Source organism: Monopterus albus, unplaced genomic scaffold, assembly GCF_001952655.1.
Source record: "Monopterus albus unplaced genomic scaffold, M_albus_1.0 scaffold107.1, whole genome shotgun sequence".
NCBI classification, from domain to species: domain Eukaryota; kingdom Metazoa; phylum Chordata; class Actinopteri; order Synbranchiformes; family Synbranchidae; genus Monopterus; species Monopterus albus.
Window position 1 is genome coordinate 724,637 of NW_018127987.1, and position 21,411 is coordinate 746,047.

Below are 21,411 nucleotides of genomic sequence, written 5' to 3' on the forward strand. Positions count from 1 at the left end.
TATAAAGGTCATATTATCCGTCTATGGTGGTTACTAAATTCATCAGTACAGGAGGCCACAGTGTATAATGTTACTGTTCAGCTACTTGTTACTTTGTCCTTTGAAAGTATTTTGCTGTTTGCTTCAGTTAAACTTGTCAGCCACATTTCTTTCTGGAAGGGGGCGTGGTTGAGGACACCCGGGAGAAAGCATTATGCTATCTGCAACTACTGATATAATTGGAAGAAGTGGATCTTTGTATTGGATTTATGTGTGTGATGTAACCTATGCCTGCGTTTGACTGTGCACTCCTATTTTGGGCATTGACTTCCAGGTGACACAGGTTCTGGGCCGAGCAGCCGCAATGCCAGCGTGGAGCGAGGAGGAGAGGGACAGTCGGATACCTCTGACAGTGAGACCACTGATGTTAGGAGGATAAACCAGCAGCCCTTTAACAGAGAAGGGAGATATGACCCTAATAGGTATTATTACTAATACCCTCTTTGATTCATTTTATTTGAAAGAATGGTATTTTGAAAGATTTCAGATTCTGCTGTAGTAGATACACATTTTTGTACTCTGTGTCTTATGTTTCATTTATAGAGGCCTAAATGCACTGGGTATACTCTATTTTATTCAAAATGGCCTTGATCTTGATTACTTAAAATTAAATAAATTTGACCTCATACTATTTACCTGTCGATGTTCTAACTTACTTAATTGTAACTAACTTGAGGTAACAAATAACATTTATGCAGTATTTTTTCATTTCATTTAAGATATACTGGCTCATTGTCTTGAAAAGTAACATTGTTAACGCCCCATCTTACGCCTCTCCTCAGGTTCCGGCTGCATTTTGAGAGAGAGAGTAAAGAGGAGGTGGAAAAGAGAAAGAAGTTGGCCATAGAGAAGGCACTGCAGCCTGTCTCAGACAAAGAACTTGAGATTGACATTAATGACATCTATCCCTCAGAAAAAGGTTTGGCTGTTTATTTTAATGTTATTCACTTGATGGTCTCAAAATAAGCCAAACAGGTTAACAGAGCAGGTTAAACTTAATGGAGTGGATCACTGCTTGACATGCTGAAACTTAATTATTCATGGCTAGGTCTTGGTTTCCCACGACGGCCGTCCTGGAATTATGAGATGACACGAGAGAGCTTACGGAGGAAAGAGGAGAAATCTTATAGAGAGTACCTGGATGACCTACACTCCAGAAACCCAGCTGGCTCCCTCAGCCACTTTGAGCACAATCTTGAGGTAAGTAACTTAACTAACATGATTTACTTTTGGAGACATTTTGACCATCAGAGTGCCATTGCTGGACTAGGCAACCTGTTTTGAAAATCAAACAATTAATTGACCAAATGTGGGACTTCACTTCCAACAGACTTGAAGAATTGCAACATACCTGTTGAATCTCAGCAATCTAAACTACCTCAGATAAAGGTGTAAGACATAGCAAGGTTATTGTTGTTCATTGTTGAAATAGAAGCACTTATGAAATTCACTTATCTTGTTAGACCCAGGATCAGGCAGTTTATTATTATTCATTGTATAAAGAAAGTCACTTTCAGCTTTTCCCGTTTAGGGGTCGCCACAGCGAATCGTCACACTGACGACTCGCATGTTGACATTTGGCACATTTGTTTTATGCCGGATGCCCTTCCTGACGCAACCCTGATTCGAACCACTAGCCTACCAGGGACAGCTCATTATTATTCATTGTATACACTTACTTTTTTTTTAACTTCTGTATGAATTGTTCTTTTTGTTTTGTTTTTTCTCAATTGAGACCAGTAGGTTTCACATGCAGCCATAGAACTATTTTTATTATATGAGAACCAGGTTTTAGTGGCAGAAAATTGGCAAAATGCTGCTATAAGCTGCAAATTTTTCTGCACCTTTCCTGTGCAGAATGATTTTCTTGTAAATTGATGCTTGCCTTGCACATTTTGCTGCTTTTTATCTAAAATATATACAGTAACTGTTGAGGCTGTTGTTGAGTGTGTAACTCCAGGATGCATCATGAACTGAATATTTCTGGTAAATGTACATCATGGAGAGATATGTAAGAATTGTATGACATACCTGCATATTGTATGGTGTTTTCCACTGGCAACAAAGTACCATCATACATGCTGTGTTATTGCTCAGGCTGTGAAAATGGTAACACTGTTTTTCGAGACCAAAAAGCCTGCAGATCATTTAAACACAGCGTGGGCTGAGCTCAGGGAGCTGGTTCAGCTGTTGCGGTAATAAGGACTCTCAGTAATCTAGAGATGATGGGTTTTTAAGTGGAGCTGAGGATCAAAACATTGGAAAAAAATAATATAAATAAGCTGCTTGTTTGAGTACAATGTTTTTCCTGTGAGACTCCATAGTATTCTTACAGTATCAAAACTGAACTACCAGTAATAAATATGGACTCAGTATTAAAAATCCTAATCTTTTGCTGTTCTTTTCCTAATAAATTATGATTCTGAGTAAGAACAGAAACTGTGAATTGATAGATATTACTTTGCTTTATTTACAGTATTAATCCTAATGGTGTTTCCCACTCCTTTTCCCGCTCATTTAGACATGGAGGCAGTTGTGGAGAGTACTGGAGATGTCCGATGTCATTCTGCTCATTGTAGATATCAGGCTCCCGGTAGGTGATCTTGTGAGCAAAAGCCTGCAAGACAAATCATGCCACTAGATGGAGACAAAGCCCAGATCCACCTTAATACATGATATGGTGTTTATTATTTATCAGTTTATTGACCTGTTGTAAAAGATCTTACATTCATACTGAAATAGACATAGGTATGAAGACAAAAAACATCAAAAGTCATATTTTATATTTGGATTTGTCTGATCTAATAAGCTGTGTAGTATCTCTCAGTATTTCACCATTTGTTTTCCTTCCAAAGTGTCTCATAAAATCCTATGTATATTGTTGTGATCTTGTTCATTCCTTGCTGCTCATGATGTGATTCCAAGTAAAAATGAAATTCACTTCTTTGATTCCAGTTATAAAACATCAGATTTATTTCAACATTTTCATTCCATATATGTTTTATGTTAACTTCACTTCTCTTATATTTCACAGTTTCCAGTTTCAGTGCAATGTAAAAAAAGCACATCTTATCTTGGACCTAATGATGATGATATGATCTAGTGGTTTATTTGCCGAAGTTGCCATAATCACTCTTTTAACAAGGTGTCCTCATGTAAACCACCTACGCAGGTGCTGCAGTTCCCTCCAGCTATGTACCAGTACATCACAGGAAATCTGCAGAAGCATATGGTCCTGGTGTTGAACAAAGCCGACCTATGTCCACCCCCACTGGTAATTGCCTGGAAACACTACATGGCCTCTCAGTTCCCCCACCTGCAAATTGTCTGCTTCACCTCCCACCGTGGACTGCCCTACAGCACAGGTGAGGAGAGGGTAGGAGGAAGAGAGAAACTGTTGGCGTAGGAGGAAAGCTGAGTGGCGTACATAAAAGATGATATCAGACAAACCCGAAAATTGAAATAAACCTGCCGCTTAAATGAACTTATTTCAGTGCCATTACCAGAATAACCTCAATGATCGTCTGTCTCTCTGCTGGTTCATAGTGCTTCAAAAAAGGCGGATGAGGAAGAAGGCTGACTGGAATAACGCTGGAGGTCCTATAGAAATCCTGAAGGCCTGTCAAGAGATAACAGCAGGGAGAGGTGGGTGTCTACTCTTCAGCTTGCTTATGTATAATAAAACCATTATAACACATGCATTAAGTTGTCTACGTGACTACTTCCATCTGCACATTTTTATTACATTTCTTTTTTCTTCACAGTTGATCTGTCCAGCTGGGAGCAGAAGATCCAGAGAGATGCAGTTGCAGAGACTCTTGATGGGGAGCAGACAGATGAAGGAGCAGAGTTGGTGCTGATGGAGCATCAGAGTGACAGTGCTATGGAGATGAGCAGTCCATCACAGGAACTCTACAAAGATGGGGTTCTTACATTGGGCTGTATAGGTATAATGCATCTGAAGTTTTAGAGAGAAACTAAGGCAAACAAATTTTTTTTAAAATCATTGACAGTTCTTGTGAAGAAGATCAAGATGTTGCTAAATAACATGTTAAATGGAATTTCTCAACACTTTCTTGCCATTTTTTGGTCATCACAAGGTAGTAATGTAAGATAATTAGTCAGAATAGCTAGTACCTTTCTGTTCTAGTCACTAGACAGAAGACTTATCAAGAGTAATAAGATAAAGATAAAAGTGAAATTGATCTGTTGCACTTTATTGTGATTAGGAAAAACAATGTGATCCACAATCTCTCTTATTAGATGCTTTGGTAGTATTTTCCCAGTTTAACCTCTCTCCAAGATACTTTAATGTGATCTAGTAGAAATATTTTTGTCCAGCTACAGTGGACTGTATCTATACTGTATCTTCCCATCTGAAATATACTGTTGTCAAAAAGTTAAGAGTTAAAGTTTTTTAAGAATAATATTGAATCTGGTCAGTCTTCAGGTTATCATTAGAAAACTGAACAAAGTCCATAATTTGGAAATACTAAGGACTGATAATGAACTCATAAACCTTTTATTTCCAGGCTTTCCAAATGTTGGTAAGTCATCTGTAATCAACAGCCTGGTGGGGAGGAAGGTGGTGAGTGTGTCTCGAACTCCAGGCCACACCAAATACTTCCAGACCTACTACCTCACCCCCACTGTCAAACTCTGCGACTGCCCTGGACTGGTCTTTCCCTCCCGTGTCAATAAACAGTTACAGGTACAAGCTCACTTTAGTCTGTTTGAAAACAGATGTGATTTGTTTGTGTGTACTTGCCTCTTTAGGCTCAGTAGAAACTTGGGTTGTGTTGGCTCACATAGTTCTGGAAAGATGGATTATTGATTTTTTTTTTTCTTACATTTCAACTTGTATGTCAAAGGCTCCTGATGAGTTCCAGAGCTGTACTGTGTTAAAGCTGCTCAACCTTTCAAACAGTTTTTGGATACTGAGGAAAGGATTTTTAGTATACAGAGTGATTTTTCATATTGATCTTTTTCTTTCTCCTACTATTTTGTACCTTTATCTTTGATTTTATGATGTATAGATTCTAGCAGGCATCTATCCAGTGTCCCAGCTGCAGGAGCCCTACAGCTCTGTCGGTTATCTGTGTGAGAGGACCCCCTTCCTCTCTGTACTGAAGCTAAAACATCCCAGCTTGTTGGAAAATGAACCCCAGCATGGAGGTCAAGGGTCTGAAGAGCTCAGCTGGACTGCCTGGGATGTCTGTGAAGGTAAGTCTGTTTTCACTTGTTTGTTTTTAAGAGTTTGTGAATCATGCATTTTGAGAGAAAAATGACCAAATTCATGGCTCATTATCAGTTGTAAAAAGCCAATTCCAACTCTGATCCGGTGAACACTGGCATTATTCTGTCTTTTTTTTATTATTATTATTGCCAACAAATCCTGTGAATGCAGTCATAGTCTCTTAATGCTTCCTGACATTACTAGCCTGTCTCTGGAACTCAGTCCCAAGGTCATTTATTCCTACACAAGATGTCAGTCTTCAAAACAGGACTCAGATATTTACTTTCATTTTTAAAATGGGTAAATAATCTCCTAAAACAGCTGAGCACTGTTGGTGGACAGTTGTCAGCCTTTGGTCCAATGAATTTATGGCAGCAGGTGGTGTGTATGAAATTGACCCAAAATAAGATTTAATATTCAAGTGCATTTTAAAGAAGAACATGTATTGATGTTTTAATAGTTTTGGACAACTGGAAATATGCCAAAATAGGATTTGACTACACAGGCAGTACTTACTACCAGTGCATTGCTGGGTTTGGTTTTTCATTAGATTTCTTGGCTCTAAAAAAAAAAAAAAAAAAAAATAATAATAGCTATGATATACTGTCATCAACACCCCTCTGTTCAATCTCTCTTTGTGATCATTAGCATGGGCAGAGAAGAGAGGATATAAAACGGCAAAAGCAGCTCGCAATGATGTTTATCGTGCAGCTAATAGTCTCCTACGCTTGGCAGTCGATGGCAGATTGTGCCTCTGCCTCACACCACCTGGCTACAGCTGCCTGAGAGGTAAGAGAGGCTCTTCATGACTCATCAATTCCATTTCAAGTTGACAGCAGGTGGGTTGAACTCATTTATTTTTGGCATTATTTATGGTCTACAGAGCACTGGGAAAACCACCCAGACTTGCCAGAGATTATGGCTCTACAGGGAAGGACGACAGAGGAGGAGGAGGGGACGGAAAAAGGAGATGATGAGGATGATGGAGAGTCCAGCACTGAGCCAGAGGAAGAGAGGGACCGGGATGCAGACGATGATGAGGATGGAGATGATGAAGATGAAGGGCTTGGACATCCAAGACGGAAGGAAAAGAAGTCATCTGACTTCACCGTCAACATGTACAACGTCCTGCGGGAAAACGAGTGTGAATGATAACGGAAGGACGAACAGGAGGAAATGGGTTGACTTCTCTGTGTGACCCTAGTTCACTTGTCATTCCTTTTTCTTTCCTAAAACCTGCATTCCTTCTGTTTTTTTCTTACATCTCTGCTCCTCATGTCCTTACTTTCTCTATATATTAACTTGAGCTACTCTAATTCATTCTCCCTATAACATACAGAGCATAACCACATCTTCCATGCTGTGCCCCTGCTCTGCTTGTTCGTTAGTGTTACCACCAGGAATGGCTCTGGTTTGGTTTGATTTCATCATTACTTTTTGCATGTGGTTCTCAGACGAATAAACACAACAACTTTCCTTGGCCTGGAATAATCGACCGACTTGTTCTCAATCTCTACTGATAAGTGACCTCACAGCTGAGATGCCAAAGTTTAAGAAAGGATGTAAAACAAATCAGCTGCAATGTTGATATGAAGTGATTCACTGGAGCCAATTGGCTCTGAAAGCAGCTGGAGATTTAGGACCAGGACTCTAAATCTTCTTTATAGACCATACTAGATCTCAGCTTTGGATATGGGGTGGGACACAAGTGATGTAACAAACATTTCACACATAGTTTTGCAGCTACCAGTATTACTGCTCTGCTAGAGGTCTTTGACTTGGTTTTGATATAGATTTATACTGTGTTTGCAAGTGATATTTTATTTGGTGTGTTTCCACACAATCTGCACAAAGTCTCATTTTTTGGGAAGGGATCATTGAATCCTGTAATGCTGGACAAGGCTGTTTCAGGAATTTAATCTGTAGTGTTTTAACTACTACAAAAATGTATCCTTAGAAGGTGGTGGAGATCTACAGTATTGAATACAAGATTTGGCTACACTCATTCAGCACAATGGGTCTGATCAAAATAAAACTGCTAACAATCAGTTAAAGGGGTAGTTTGACATTTTTGTAAATATGTCTGTATGAAATGACAGTAAGCAGCCAGGTACTGTAGCATAGCTCTGCTTAGCATAAGGACTGGAAATGGGGACAGCTCTCCTGTCTCTGTTGAAAGGCAACACAATTTGCCTTCCAGCATCTCTAAAGCTTGGTGTACCATATTTGTTTAACCTATCCAAAAACCAAAGTGTTTTGTACGGATTCTAAAAATGAAACACAACAAGGGCCTTGGTTCTGTTTGAATCTTTTCTGCCTTTGTGCCAGGTTAGCTGTTTCCAGTCTCATGCTCTAAGCTAAGCTAACTCATCTGGTTCTTGTGAAGAAGGCGAATAAATGTATTTACTGAGATGTCAAGCTTTTTCTTTAACTACACACATAGGGAGACTGGCCACTACAGCTTCATTATACTTTACGTTACACACTCCATCTTTGCTCTGCTGGTTTTTATGAATTATAACTGAATTGTTTTCTTACCAAATCTTGAAAATAGAAGCCTGACATTTTTGCTGTTTGACCAGTGTTTCTCTCTGCTGTGTGATGGCCCTGCTACAGTCCTGAGTGCTGTATTATTTGTGTGCTGCCTTTATACCTTATTCATGTGTTCACTGAGGGGACTCTACAGCACAGTGCTGTGTTACCATGTAATGCATTGCACTGCAGCCACATGCACTTTCTACCACTGGTACAGTGTAAAGCAGTTACTCAACACTACCATGCTGTTAGAAATACAACAGCCCTTTGGTTGTGTTGATGTGTTTTGCTTTCTGTCTTGTTTTTTCTTGGAAACATTTACATTGACAGCATCTGGACAGTGTGGCGTGAAGACTTGAGGTATGTTCAGGCTATTTGTTGCATTCCTAGTATGCCTAAAGATCAACTGGACTGCATTCTGCAATAAAAGAAAATAATCATCTGAATCACCTCTGTGTTTGTGACTGTGTTCCTATTTTGTTTAGTGCTATTTGCTTTTCTTCTGTGTGAGATGCATGTAGATTATAAAATATATCATCGTGGTAGATCTTTCAAGGTTAATCTCTCTACAGCTTAGTTTTATTTGTGAAAAATAAATCACCCATGAATCATTTCATTAAGTTCTAATTTCAAATGCACATCAAGAACAGATGGTGTCTGAGTGTCTACTTAAAAGGCTTTGGTAAAACTTTAGAGGAGGTCTGGGATCAAAGTGTGCTGCTTGGACATGTTTGGATGAGCATTGTTAGACTAATTACTCTTGGTATACGAGTACTGTCTGAATGTCACATAGATATTTATCTGCATAGAGATGTTTGTGCTTTATGTTTAAAGTTGTAATGTGTTGTGGGGGACTTCCTTTTACGAGACAGATAATTAGTACAGTGAGATTTACTGATGCTAACGATCAGCAGGGCTCAGATCTAATTAAAAGTCCTCCCAAATTACTTAATAGTTACATTTCCAGATGGATTTGAAGGTAAATGTGCCCAACCAAAAAGATATGAACAAATAATTCAAGTTATTAGCAAGGTTGAATTCTAATTGTAAACAGGGCTGTTTAGTTATGTTATCCTAATGTTATGGTGAATACCTACACGTAAGAAGACACTGATACTAGTTGTTAACATGATCAGACGATGACAGGTGTTAACCAGCCTTCATGCATTATGGAATAGATTCCAACCTAACCTGTGGAGGAAGTGTTAAAAATGGATGGATGCACAATTTTAAATGCATTTAGCTTCTGCAGTGCCGGAATAATTCAGCTTTGAAGAAGCACATATTTCATTATAAGAAATACTTGGATTGCACTGTGAGTGATTTATTTGTCCTCTTATAAGGCATCCGCTCCTCTGGAGAGAAGATGAAAAGATAATGCAGTGAGATATGTTGTGAGTCTGTTGTGTATTGCAAAACACTTCTGATTTTTTATTCCGCTGTGTCTCAGGACTACATCCAATAAAACAGGATATGTTTATTAGGAGGACAACGGCTCAAATGATAAAACATAAGCGAGCTTTGTCTAGTCTGTCACTGCTTTAATTACTTGAGAAGCACATGGGACACATTATCACCTCTCCCAGCTTTTATTAAAACGATTAGGCATAATCATCTGTTAAAAATTTGAAATGTATCCCTGAAATTTATATCTCATTTGAGTGCTGTATTGTGGGGTGACTGTGTTGACAGTGTTTGTCAAACTATTCCTACTCTCGACGCCTATCCAATCCTCTTGTCAGAATAAATCTGGCTGCTACTATTATCTCATTATGTTTATCAAGACCCAGTGGGCACCATTCATGAGCAAGTTGAGACAGTATGACGATAATCACAAAAGAGGACTGCCATAATCATTATTTACGGGATGAAAGTGGGTGGAAATCCCCTCATTTCGGGTAATTTGGATTTAGTGCCAACTTGTTTGGTACTCAGAGATATAATTTGCTGACTTGATAAACTCAGAGGAGGGAGGAGAAGAATCATCTGCAAGTGTTTCCAATATGCAGCTGGAGTTATGAGCTGTTTAATTTCCCCAGTTAGAGCTTCAGTGTTGTAGCTGTCAAACCTTTTTGGCAGTAATTAGAGCCAGACAAAGATCACAGGTTCAATGGAGTGTGACACATGAAAATTGAGAACTGTTAATTACATTCTGCAGTGTTAAATGTTTTTGCTGCCAGCACAGGTCTTGGCAATAATGCCCAGGTGGTTTGAATTTGATTTCTTTTCCTTATTTATTTAGTCCTGGAATGTTTTCATATAACGCACTCAGGTTGTTGTGGGAACACCTGCCCTCTTTCCCCTCCCCTCTTCTCTTATTTACCCCTTTCTTGCGCCTTGTGTTACCACAGCTAACATGTGGGTGAAACCAGGGAGTAATGTATTGGTGTCATATGAGAGCTGGAGCATAAGCAGAACAGAACTGGTCATTACTGTGGTTTTATATGCTCCCCTGGGTACTGCATGTACACACACACACACACACACACACACACACACACAGACACACACACACACACACACAGGTAACATAGAGAGGGAGTGAAAAGTCACAGCCTTCAGGATGAGGGAGAATAACAACAGGGCTCAATCTAAAGACAAAACCTAAAATGTCCTAGTTTGCTTTATGGAAACAACCAAACTGCACGAAGTCTCATTATGATAAATTATAGCTCCATATCTCAACTGGCCAGCGCATGTCTGTGGTCACTAGAGGGCTATCAAAGCCAGCATTAGTGTGAGTCTTTTCTCAAGTTAATGGTCAGGTGCACTGAGCTGACTGTGCACAGGCTTCTCATCAATGGTGTTAATAGTGTATGTGTAACATGATAGTAATATACATTTTTAGAAAAAAAAAAGTGTGACAAAAAAAGGTTCCTTACAAGATTTACTCAAGTTTCGACGTCTTGTTAGACACTTTCTCGTAGGTTAGTGTTAGATCCTGAGACCTGTGAGTTGATTCTGGGGAAAGTGAAGTTTAATGTTTACCATTTTCTCTCTACATGTACTGTACCTTGGAAATAAGTTGTTCCTGAAAGTCTGCTTGACCATGTTAGCATGTTAGCAGAGTCAAGCACTTTTCAATCCTATACAGAGACCTCTGTCTCTCTCTCTCTCACACACACACACTGATTTACAGCCTCAGGCAGTTGTTCCCCCAGTCAGGCATCCTGGTGCTCTAGCAGTGCTGGAGGGGGAGGGGGAGGGTGGCCATGAGGATTGGATATCCTCCTCATCTTCTTCTCTTGTTGGCTTCCACTATCTTAATCGGCAGTGGGGGAAAGTAACTAAGTACTGTGCATAAGTTTTGAGGTACTTTATGTCTATATTTCCATTTTTGTTCTACTCTATACTTAACAATAAAAAACATTTTCCACTTCATTTAGCTGACATGTAGAGAAACATGCTACCTTTCAGATCAAAATACAGTAATACCAATACTAACTATAATGCACTGCTGAGTATTAAACTAGTAATTGTCTACCAGTTGGGCCAGTGACCTCTCACAAAAAGAAATGTCTGCTTGGGCCCTCCTGTCATCTTTAAGATGTGTTTGAGTATTAGCAGTTCCACCAAACAGACATTTTCTCTTTAAATTCTTCAGATGTCACTGTTTCAGGTCTCAAAATGTAACACAGCATAAAAAAGATAAACTTCAAATAAATTCATTCAAATCTGTGTAGAACAATTTTTATCCTTACCTAAGAGTCCTACAGCCCCTCAGAGTTTTGATGTGTGATGATACACTTAGCTCACGAGACGAGACAATACAAGATATTGGGTTCATGAAAACGAGATGTGCCGAGACAATATTTTAACACTAGTTTAATTAAATCTTCAAGGATGAAATACATGACTGGAAATAGTATTTTATTTGACTGAAAGTCACAAAATGCAAAACAGTGCAGGTTTAACTAATCATCTTGTAGTGAATGCCACTTCTGTTTTATTTTCTGAGTATGAATTATCATATATAGTAAAAGACACTATACAAGCACTGTAAAGGGTTTGCCAGAGACTTGACTGACTGGCTTGTCTCTTGTATGATTCCACATGAGTCTCTTCAGAGACATTTTATAAAAAAAAAAACTGTTACCATCTTTTCCTTCAACTTTTGGCAAATGGTCCCAGCAGTATGTCAGCAGGGGGTAAACTCAGAAACAACATTCGCCACAGTGAGCATTGAACACAATGTGTACAGAGCAGCTTTGGCATATTTCTCCTGTAGAGTCACAATATGGCAGCTGTGTTTGTTTGTTCAAAGGACAGAGTAGAAAGGGCCTGCTCTCTGACAGAGCCCCCCAAAACACAAAACACTGCCAATGCAAACTTGGAAGGATTCAGTATTTTATAGCTTAGTTAAGTAGCTTTACACATTCTAGTTGCTACATTGCTGCACTGAATGTGTGTTTTCATATGTATGTGTATATTTCTTGTGTGTATGTGCGTTTCCCTGCATAGCGGTATGTGAATGACACCTCTCTGGTCACTGGCTTGTGTGTTTGTCTGTGACCCTGTTTGTAAGTTGGAGCCCATGTGTCAACAAATATTTTTAGCACCACCTCTCACTGCATTGCGATGGCACTCATTTGCACCTCTCTGAGTACTCCCCACCCCCTGTCACCCCACTCACCCACCCGAACACCCACCATGTCTCCAGAGCCTTCAAATCCACCACAACATTCACTCTCACTGGAAGGAGCCAGCAACAGTCTGCCTGAAAGTTTAAAAAAGGGAGGCAGACTTTGAGATCCAGGAGTGGAGACGGGAAGCAGATCAGACTTGAGTTACCATGACAATGAAGACTTCAGTAAATTAGCTGAGTTTTGTTTCTCCCTTGGGCTTTTGCCAGTTTGAATATTAAGTGAAATAATTAAAGGATAACTGTAATTATATGTCTTTACACACAAACCTACAAACCCTGGGAACATGACATGGCTGTTTAAGTTAAACTACTGTTTGTGAAGGGGTGTGGAAAGACTAAACATGCAATTAGGAAAGACAGTAGGGTGGAGGTTCAGACAAAGAAGATCAGAGCACATTCGGTGGTGGTTATGGTGGTTAATTCTCAAAATGCTATTGACAGCAGCTCAGACAGATTGGGAAAGAAAGGGAGGCCATTCATTCAGTGGCTGACTCAGACAGGTGAGGAAAGAAAGAAGGGGAGGAAGGGGGGGAGGAAAAGGGAAGTAAAATCCTAAAGGGGCTAGAGTGACACTTAGAACAGAGGGCGACAGTTGTAGAGGAACCCCTTAAATGCCAATAACAGAGGCTGTAGTTCTCCACAATGTCAGATGTGTGTGTCTGTGTGTGTTTGCACAGATGAATAGCAGGGGATTTCTGAAGGGGGAGAGAAACTTAACACCCAAAAAGAGCCTGCATCCACCCTCCCTCCCTTCCTCCCTCCACCTCCTCCAGCCATGAGGAGAAGGAGGCACAAGTGCGCTGCTACAGCTGAGAGGGTCTCCAGGGACTCTTGACTATGTGAGGGGTCATCTGGAACGCTCGCACCCACCAACACACGACAGTCCCACCTGCCCCCATCCTGCCGCTTACCTTACTCGGTCACAAGCACAGTCCAGGCAGGATGCTTGAATATCTTGTAGGTGAGCTGTGCATGTAAACCAGCTAAATGAATCTGAAAAGTGCAAAAGTGTTTTCCTATACGCAATATTTTGTTTTCAAAATTAGAATCTAGTGATTGAAAAGAGTGTAGTTTCCTCTTGCGAGATGATTAAAACACTCATTTTGAACATCAAAGGATGATAAACAATCAGTCCTTTTTGACAGAATGATAACGCTTCAAAAGTCTGAATCATCATGTTAAATCAAAACAAGATGCGTCAGGACTTAAAACCACACGAGGATCACAGCAGGTGATCTACAATCTAAACAACTAAGATTCATTGTCATGAAATTCTGCACGGCTGTTTGTGGTCCCCAGAGGATGAATTCTGGCGACCTTGGTGCTCCCTTGACTTTTCCTCTAACGCCACGTTAACATTAACGTTTTCACATATTCTGTGAAATAGCTCAGCATCTAGTAGCTGGATTGGCACAGAATGTTGTACAGATATTCATGGTCCCCAGATGATATGTCCTAATACCTTTGGTGATCCCCTGACCTTTATGCTCTTGCACAGTGAGGCTGTCATTTGAGGTATTGATATTAAATAACTCCACAGCTGTACTGCAGTTTCATAAAACGTATTTCAGACAATCATGTTCTACTGAGAATGAACTGAAATAATTTTGGTGATCTTCTGATTTTTCATTAGGTCAGAGTTTATTCTATGACCAAATATCCTCAAAATGAATAACGACCCTGTCAGCTAGCATGCTAAATCAGTATGTGTTAGCATTTAGCTCCAAAAACAATTTGACAAAAGGGAACCAACAGATATGACAGAAAAGTCATAGAGGTTTGTGGAGAAGAGGTAACAAAACCATTTTCCTAATTGACCACCTAAAAAAGAGCGAGGGAGACCCTGCCACCCGTGAACCTCCCCCTGGAGCAGACTCTGACCCTGTGACCTGTGACAGCTCCACCGCTCCCAGATCCTCTCTGGGGACCAATCAACTACAGCCTGCCTAAGGCCTCTGACAGTGATACTGACAGAGCACAGACAAGTAAACAGACATTACGGATGGAACACAGGGGTGCATGTGCAGTTGTACATTTACACAGACATGCAGTATGTGCACACTCTCACACATGCATACATGTATGTTTAAACCAAACACAGACCTGAAGTCACACTTGCATGCAAAGAAAAAGAGGCTTCTCAGGTGTTCTCTGGGATATTCCACTGACCATTGCAAATCTTAGACGTTTATTGCTTTTGGTTATTCCCTGTGAAAATGACACTGACAGAGATGATTCAGAAGGTAGAATGCTTGGTATGTGGTTTTATGCCAGTTCCTAACATACTGCAGGCTTCACATTCTGCAACTGATCTGTGTTGTCTGAATCCTGTAGCCCTGCACAGCTGTCAGACCCCGACAGGGGGTGGACAGGCTGCCTGCCTCTGTGTGTGAGTGTGTGTTGTTTCATGAAATGCCTTTGAGTTGAACACTTCCATTTCTAATTCAGATGTTTGTGTATTTTGACTAAAGCGATGCCCGAGAGGTGATAAATTCAAGCAGCGCATTCACGATGACAGGCAATAGATCAGTTGTCATCCCATCTGAATAGAAGCTTTGGATGAAAATGGTAATTTTCTGCTGAATACAGTAAACTTTTCAAAAAGTGAAGACTTTCTTTTATCCTTAAACACACTTTTCTGTCTGTTGACTTTTGGCTGCCTTGACAGACTATTGATATTTCAGGCAACTTATTCCTTTTCCCTTTTCCTTATTGCATCAAGTACTTTCTTGTCCTTACTGACTCATGAGTGGGATACAATCTGAACTCCTATCTTTCCCTCCCTCTCTTTGTCTCTGTTCTGCCCTCCTCTCTCACCATGTGAATTCCTCACAGGATCAGACCTGCTTTTTATGCTCCACTGGTTTTCACTCAAAGTGAGAATGAGTAGAAAGAGAGAAAGAGGGAAAAAAGGTGGGTGGGGGGGTTAGTGACAACTAAAGCAAAACTCTGTGGAGGAACTAAGTATATGAAAATATGAAAAGGATCAGGGCAAAAGGAAACAGAGACACACAAAAATTGGGAGAGAGGCAGTACAGGGTAGAAAAGAGATCACGCTGAAAAGGTCATAATTTCTGCCTGGGGACTGCAGTTGCCTGGACAACGAACAAAGCAGAGCCAGTTGGATGATGTGCTCAACAGAAAGGGCTGAAAAGAGAAGGGGAAGCATCCAGGGAGTGAGAGAACAAAAGGTGATTTTAACACACTCATCAGCAGGATAATTACTGGGAATTATTAAACATTTTGCTGGTGAACATCGTGGATACCTGTCAAGTATCTACGATAATTTCTTCATTATCCCTTCAACTTTATCACAGTCTGCATTGGTTAAAAATCATCTAAATAAATAAACATCTGTATTAAATAGACTCCAGATAAGAAGAAAACATTAATAAAACCTGATAGCACTGTGGCTAAACAGAGAGTAAACAGTAACCACAACGTTATGTTTTATGTAAAAGTCTGAGAGAGGAAAGCTTAACCATTAACCCCCCACACATACACACACAGAGGAATGCTTTGGTTTAGTTTTGAACTAAAAAGGGGGAGGAATGCTTTGGTTTGGTTTAGTTTTGAACTAAAAAGGGGTGAGAGAATGTTAATGACATGCAGAGAGAATGAGGCCAGGCCAGATAAAGTGCAATACAAACACAAAGAAACTTGGAAAAGGAGCTGGAGGGTGAAAGGGGTGAGGATGGGGGTGTGGAGGCTGTAATCTGGGGTAAAGGTGGAGAAGAAATGGAGGAAAAGCCCAAGATTAAGAACAGAAATGTATAAACTCAATTGAGAATTGACTGACAAATAGAAAAAATGATGTGCATACACATGCAGCTCATGTTGCTTTGGGTTTGTAGTCTATTTTTCTATTTCTTATCATATGTGATTACATTTTTTCATTTTCCTTAGAACATTTAATATATGGTCAAATGTTGATCCAACCCTTAGACACAAATATTAATACACAGAGACTAACAATGCACAACATCAAATACAGTTCAAATAAATAACAATACCAAATGTACTTCTCTAGATGGCATGAATGCATCTTTTTGTCACCTTAATTTCAATCAAACATTTGATTTATTGACATCACTGTATCATTTCAAAGTATGTGCAAAATAAAGTGTGTATATACAAACTTAAACACTCACACTCTCACCCAGACACACAAAAGTCAAATGTTACACAGCAGAAAGTGTATCAGTGTTCCTCTTTCCCGTTTACTTAAGGTGGAGCTCAGAATATCTTAAATGACCTTTGTTGAGAACTGGTTAAAATTTCCCTCCTCTCAGTCTGACAGGCAAGTACAAACACATACTGTAACTGCTGCTTCAGTCTGTCTCTCTAACTTATTCAACTTTTGATGCACTTTGGTGTAAACATATCATATGTGACTCTTTTAAAGCATGAATTCTTATCTCACTCATACCTCTGGGTCTCATATCACCAACTCTCTTGGTTCCAGTTCTGCTGCTGTGTTTTACCGCGAACTCTTCAATCTGAGTCATTACAGCCCAGGGCCAGTAATGGTATACAGTTACACCACCAATAGGCTGTAATAAAGTTTCCTTTAGAAGCAAATACCCAGGCAAGCTGCTGTGGGACTACATTAAATGGACCTGGCAAGATGCAGAGAGGAAGAACAGATAATTCAAGGACCGTATGAGTTTTTATTACAAGATATCTATTAAAAAACAGCAGAGCAACATTCTCCTCCAAGCAAAGGGTTAACAAGTGGAAAGCACTCTGCCTGCTGTTGTATCAAATGCCATATTCCCCAAATCTGGTGTCACAAAGGAACTGACAAGACCAAAAATAGTTAGATGCACATCACCAGTAGGTGCCAGACAATTCAAAGAAGCATCAATAAGTAAGGTAACGCTTGCACACTGCCTCCAAACCACAGATGTGCAGGCGTTGCCTTACTTATTGTAACTAAAAAACTCCCACAGCCCCCAAGGCTTCACAATGAGTTTAACTCTACAGTAATATAGGGTCAAAGCGCCCGCCCACAGGAGTTTCTGATTGGACGGGCCGCCTGCTGGGATATTCAATGAGACACCTTGCTCGGAGCTGTGATTGGACACAGCCAGTGCAGTTATGTAAATGAGCACCTGGTGGCGTCTGCTGGCCCGGCTGCGGAGCCTGGGCTGATTGAGGTTGGAGCTAAGCAAGCGGAGCGGTTATTCAGCGAGAGGTCACGGCGCAGGGACGGTGCATACTCTCCAACTCTTGTTTTACATTTTTCCTCACCGTCGCCAAGTTGCCCAGTTATTTGTTTCAAGAGAAAGTCAGGCTGCTGGTGTGATATTAGCGTATTTCCTCGGACTTTGAACTGAGGTTGTTCACTGAGCGCAACAGCTGCTTCGGAGCTCAGTTTGGATTATACAGTGGACTTATGTTCTGGGCAAAAACAAAGCTGTACGTCGTTTAATATAGACTTCATTTAAAAGTTTGGATTTGCTGTAAAAGCACACTTCTCCGTGCCTTTTAGGTAAGTAAAGACCAACTCCTCTGAATCCTCCTGGCGTTTCTTTTCCGCGCACTTTACCCTATGATAAGCGTCTATACTAATATTGCCCTGGACATTTCCAGCTGTCTTGTCCGCGTGTATGTCTGTGCGTTCGTGTGCCGTTCACTATGTGGCTTGGCGTCTATAAGTCTCGGTGTGAGGCACGGCAGCTCTGGACGCTGGCCACGGACTGTTCGGAAGCTCATATGAGGTGTAACGTTGCTGCCCGGGTCTCTACACGTTTGTGTGGCACATACATTGTGGCATTTACCGAGTGCGTTGCTGAAATGTTCTGACGGTGTGGATCATGGTCTAGTTATTGCTAAATATCCCACTAAATGTGGGTCTTTGGCAGCAGGGAAACCACTATTCAGAGTCCAGATTTTTGCATTTTCATGCGGCTTTCATAGGTTTCTATTCACTTAATATCCTCTAAATGAACTTGCATCTCTTCCATTCGGTCCTTCGTCATTTCAGTTCTTCAGCCAGACGCACAGCCACCAATTTACAAAGTGTTACATGGGTTTAGGTTGTCACTCCTCCTTCACAGCCATTGCAACCCCTTCACACAGCCTCTTAAGTTAAACACAGCTGATGAATGGCGCAGTATAATATCCACATAGAGGTGGTGGTCATCAAACCCACCATTAACTCTGCGACCTCACAGCACCACAGGTGACCTTCAGTGACACCATCAGCTCTGGTTTCAGTCACCCCTGGTCTTAATGATGATGTTCTGCTTTGAGGAGCTAACAGGTTACAAGAGCCCAAAGTGAAATCTGCTCAGGAGGACTTGTGTTGAAACAGAAAATCTTAACAACTGGTGGGATGAGCTGGCAGAATGTTTGGACTTTGAACAGAATATAAACAGAAGTGGATGGTGAAAGTGACTCTGTTATGATTCTCATCTTTTCTGAGAACAGGATTTTGTGCAAAACATGAAAAAGATTTGCTAAAAAGTGGCATATTTCACCTCTTTGCCTTTGTTTATTTACATATGGCAGAGAGAGAGAGAGAGGAGGAGAAAGATGGGTGTGACTGCATGTGTGTCTCTTGCCAGTTTGTTCCTGTGTGGCTTTACATTGCAGAGAGGTGAAGGTGGCCTGATGGAGGAGGTAACAATGTGTGTGTGCAGTGCAGCGGGGAGGTCACCTTTCCCACCACATGAAAACAGTAGATGCGGGTAGGTTGTTGGCCAGGGGACTGAGCAGGCCGTCCACAGGAGATGCAGCATTGTGAGACTGGGGAAGAGGAGTGGGTGAGGGTTAGGGCTGCTTGTGGTGTTTGCCAATAAATGCAGGCAATAAAAAGTCATTTTCTTTCCCTGTCCCTCACTCTCTGTCTCTGTAGCAAAGTGACGAGTCCTGAGTGTTGATGTACAGTCCCTCAGTGCAAGCACAGGTCTGCTGGATTTGTCTAATGGGCAGCTGGCTGCTCCTGCCACAATGGCCCACGAGAGCCAGTGGCCCAGCATAGCTGTTCTTTCAGTGCTATCCAGCACAGGAGATGCCCAACACATTAAACAGTTGGATAGACCAGTTATGTGTGTGTAATTGTGCATTCACTAACCCAGGGAACCTTTTTAATTGATTTGTCTTTGTCATGACAGTCCAGGAGAAAAATGGCATTAATTGCATAGTGTGATTTGTGGAGAAATGTACACAGAACAAAGTCATTTGTCTGATGGTGTCTGTGAAATGGCTGTTTTGGTCTTTAGAGATTTCACTTAGCAATGGAAATCTTGGGAAGCTGTTATGTTTTTGTACAAGACAATAAAAAATGAACTCATGTTTTTCAGTATTTGTCTTTTGCTTGAGAGCAGAGATGTGTGTGCAAGCTTGCAGACAAACAGAGCCAGGATTTGGTCTTTACAGCGGGAACGCTGGTTTGTCCAGGCTGATTAATCATTGACTTCAGTTTGTTGTCCTCTATGTGGCTCTTTGTTTTGGTGGCAGCTATATTCTCTGACTTTTTCTTTGTGTTTCTAGTTGTTGGTTGTTCTGAAAAGACTTTTTGCAGGTTGATATAGACTCAAAGCCCACAGACGAATTCGGCACAATGACTGAATTGTGCAATGTATTGCACAGCTGCCTGATCTCGATAATGATTTGGTTAATGTGGCTAGTTAACCACATGAAAGAACATGATGATAATGGTGATTTCATTCCAAAAGAATCATCTTTTATGTGCCTTGTCTCACAGTAGTCATGTATTATGTAGGAATTTAAGTCCAAAGACACAACATGGTTATTTGCCAACCACTCTCTACAGTCCTGTTTTAATGGGATGTGAAACCAATTGAAAGTAGAGCTCCATTGTTCATCCTGTTTTTCTAAAGCAATTTCCCCTCCAGTTCATTTTGCATTTGTCATAAGAGCGGTCACATGCATTATGTAATGTGTGGTGACACTTCAAAGTGGCATCCAGGATGGTCTTTAGTTGTCACTGAGTTCTCAGATCTCTATTTGATTTCCTCTCTATGAATCTCCACAGTAGCCTTACTCAGATCGGCTCATCCCACCCCTCCAGACTGCCTCCAACCCCTCATCCCACCCTGACCTCCACATACCTTTGATTCCCTAACTGATCATTCTGGCGATTTCTCTCTCTCTCCCTCTCTACATCTACAGGTTATCATTCTTCATCTTATATCTCTCTGTTCCCTTTGAAGCAGCTCTGGATGTTTCAGTCACCCTCCTTCCCTCCCCCTCCTTTCCTCAGCCTCTCCTCTTCTATCATCCCTAAAAGTCTTCTCATTTATCTCTTTGCTCTTCCATCGTGGTTGTCCTGGATAGATAATGGCATTGCTGTTTGGATGCAAGCAAAGCTGACTGCTGGGGTTTCTTCAAATAGTTTGTCACAGTATCATATCAAGGTATCTCAGGCCTCAGCTTTATGCATCATTTTAGCTGAGAAACCTACAGAAGTGCCTCCCCATTTATCCCAAAGTTATTAGTGGCCTATATTTGAGGAGCTAATGCATATTATATACAGTGGGTACAGAAAGTATTCAGACCCCCTTAAATTTTTCACTCTTTGTTATATTGCAGCCATATGCTAAAATCATTTAAGTTCATTGTTTTTCCTCATTAATGTACACACAGCACCCCATATTGACAGAAAAACACAGAATGACATTTTTGCAGATTTATTAAAAAAGAAAAACTGAAATATCACATGGTCATAAGTATTCAGACCCTTTGCCCAGTATTTAGTAGAAGCACCCTTTTGAGCTAATACAGCCATGAGTCTTTTTGGGAATGATGCAACAAGTTTTTCACACCTGCATTTGGGGATCCTCTGCCATTCCTCCTTGCAGATCCTCTCCAGTTCTGTCAGGTTGGATGGTAAATGTTGGTGGACAGCCATTTTCAGGTCTCTCCAGAGATGCTCAATTGGGTTTAAGTCAGGGCTCTGGCTGGCCCATTCAAGAACAGTCACGGA

At 40.8% G+C, this 21,411-nt stretch overlaps 2 protein-coding genes across 5 annotated transcripts in view; both read left to right on the top strand.

Annotated features, from left to right (window-relative positions):
- Nucleotides 1-6,763, top strand: part of gnl1 (guanine nucleotide binding protein-like 1) — a 7,329-nt gene extending 566 nt beyond the window's left edge. The window contains exons 2-12 of the mRNA XM_020610924.1: nt 314-461; nt 822-958; nt 1,088-1,239; nt 2,561-2,632; nt 3,212-3,404; nt 3,586-3,684; nt 3,804-3,986; nt 4,572-4,750; nt 5,076-5,262; nt 5,924-6,064; nt 6,159-6,763. Of these exons, the coding sequence (XP_020466580.1) occupies nt 314-461; nt 822-958; nt 1,088-1,239; nt 2,561-2,632; nt 3,212-3,404; nt 3,586-3,684; nt 3,804-3,986; nt 4,572-4,750; nt 5,076-5,262; nt 5,924-6,064; nt 6,159-6,427 (1,760 nt within the window). The 3' untranslated portion in view covers nt 6,428-6,763. The remainder of the gene's footprint in view (nt 1-313; nt 462-821; nt 959-1,087; nt 1,240-2,560; nt 2,633-3,211; nt 3,405-3,585; nt 3,685-3,803; nt 3,987-4,571; nt 4,751-5,075; nt 5,263-5,923; nt 6,065-6,158) is intronic.
- Nucleotides 6,764-17,567: 10,804 nt separating this feature from the next.
- ddr1 (discoidin domain receptor tyrosine kinase 1) overlaps nt 17,568-21,411 on the top strand; it is a 39,829-nt gene continuing 35,985 nt past the window's right edge. For 2 of the 4 annotated variants that reach the window (XM_020610804.1, XM_020610806.1), the window contains exon 1: nt 17,568-17,949. The gene's annotated coding sequence lies outside the window, so the exon portion shown is untranslated. The remainder of the gene's footprint in view (nt 17,950-21,411) is intronic. The other 2 variants (XM_020610803.1, XM_020610805.1) reach the window with 2 other exon arrangements.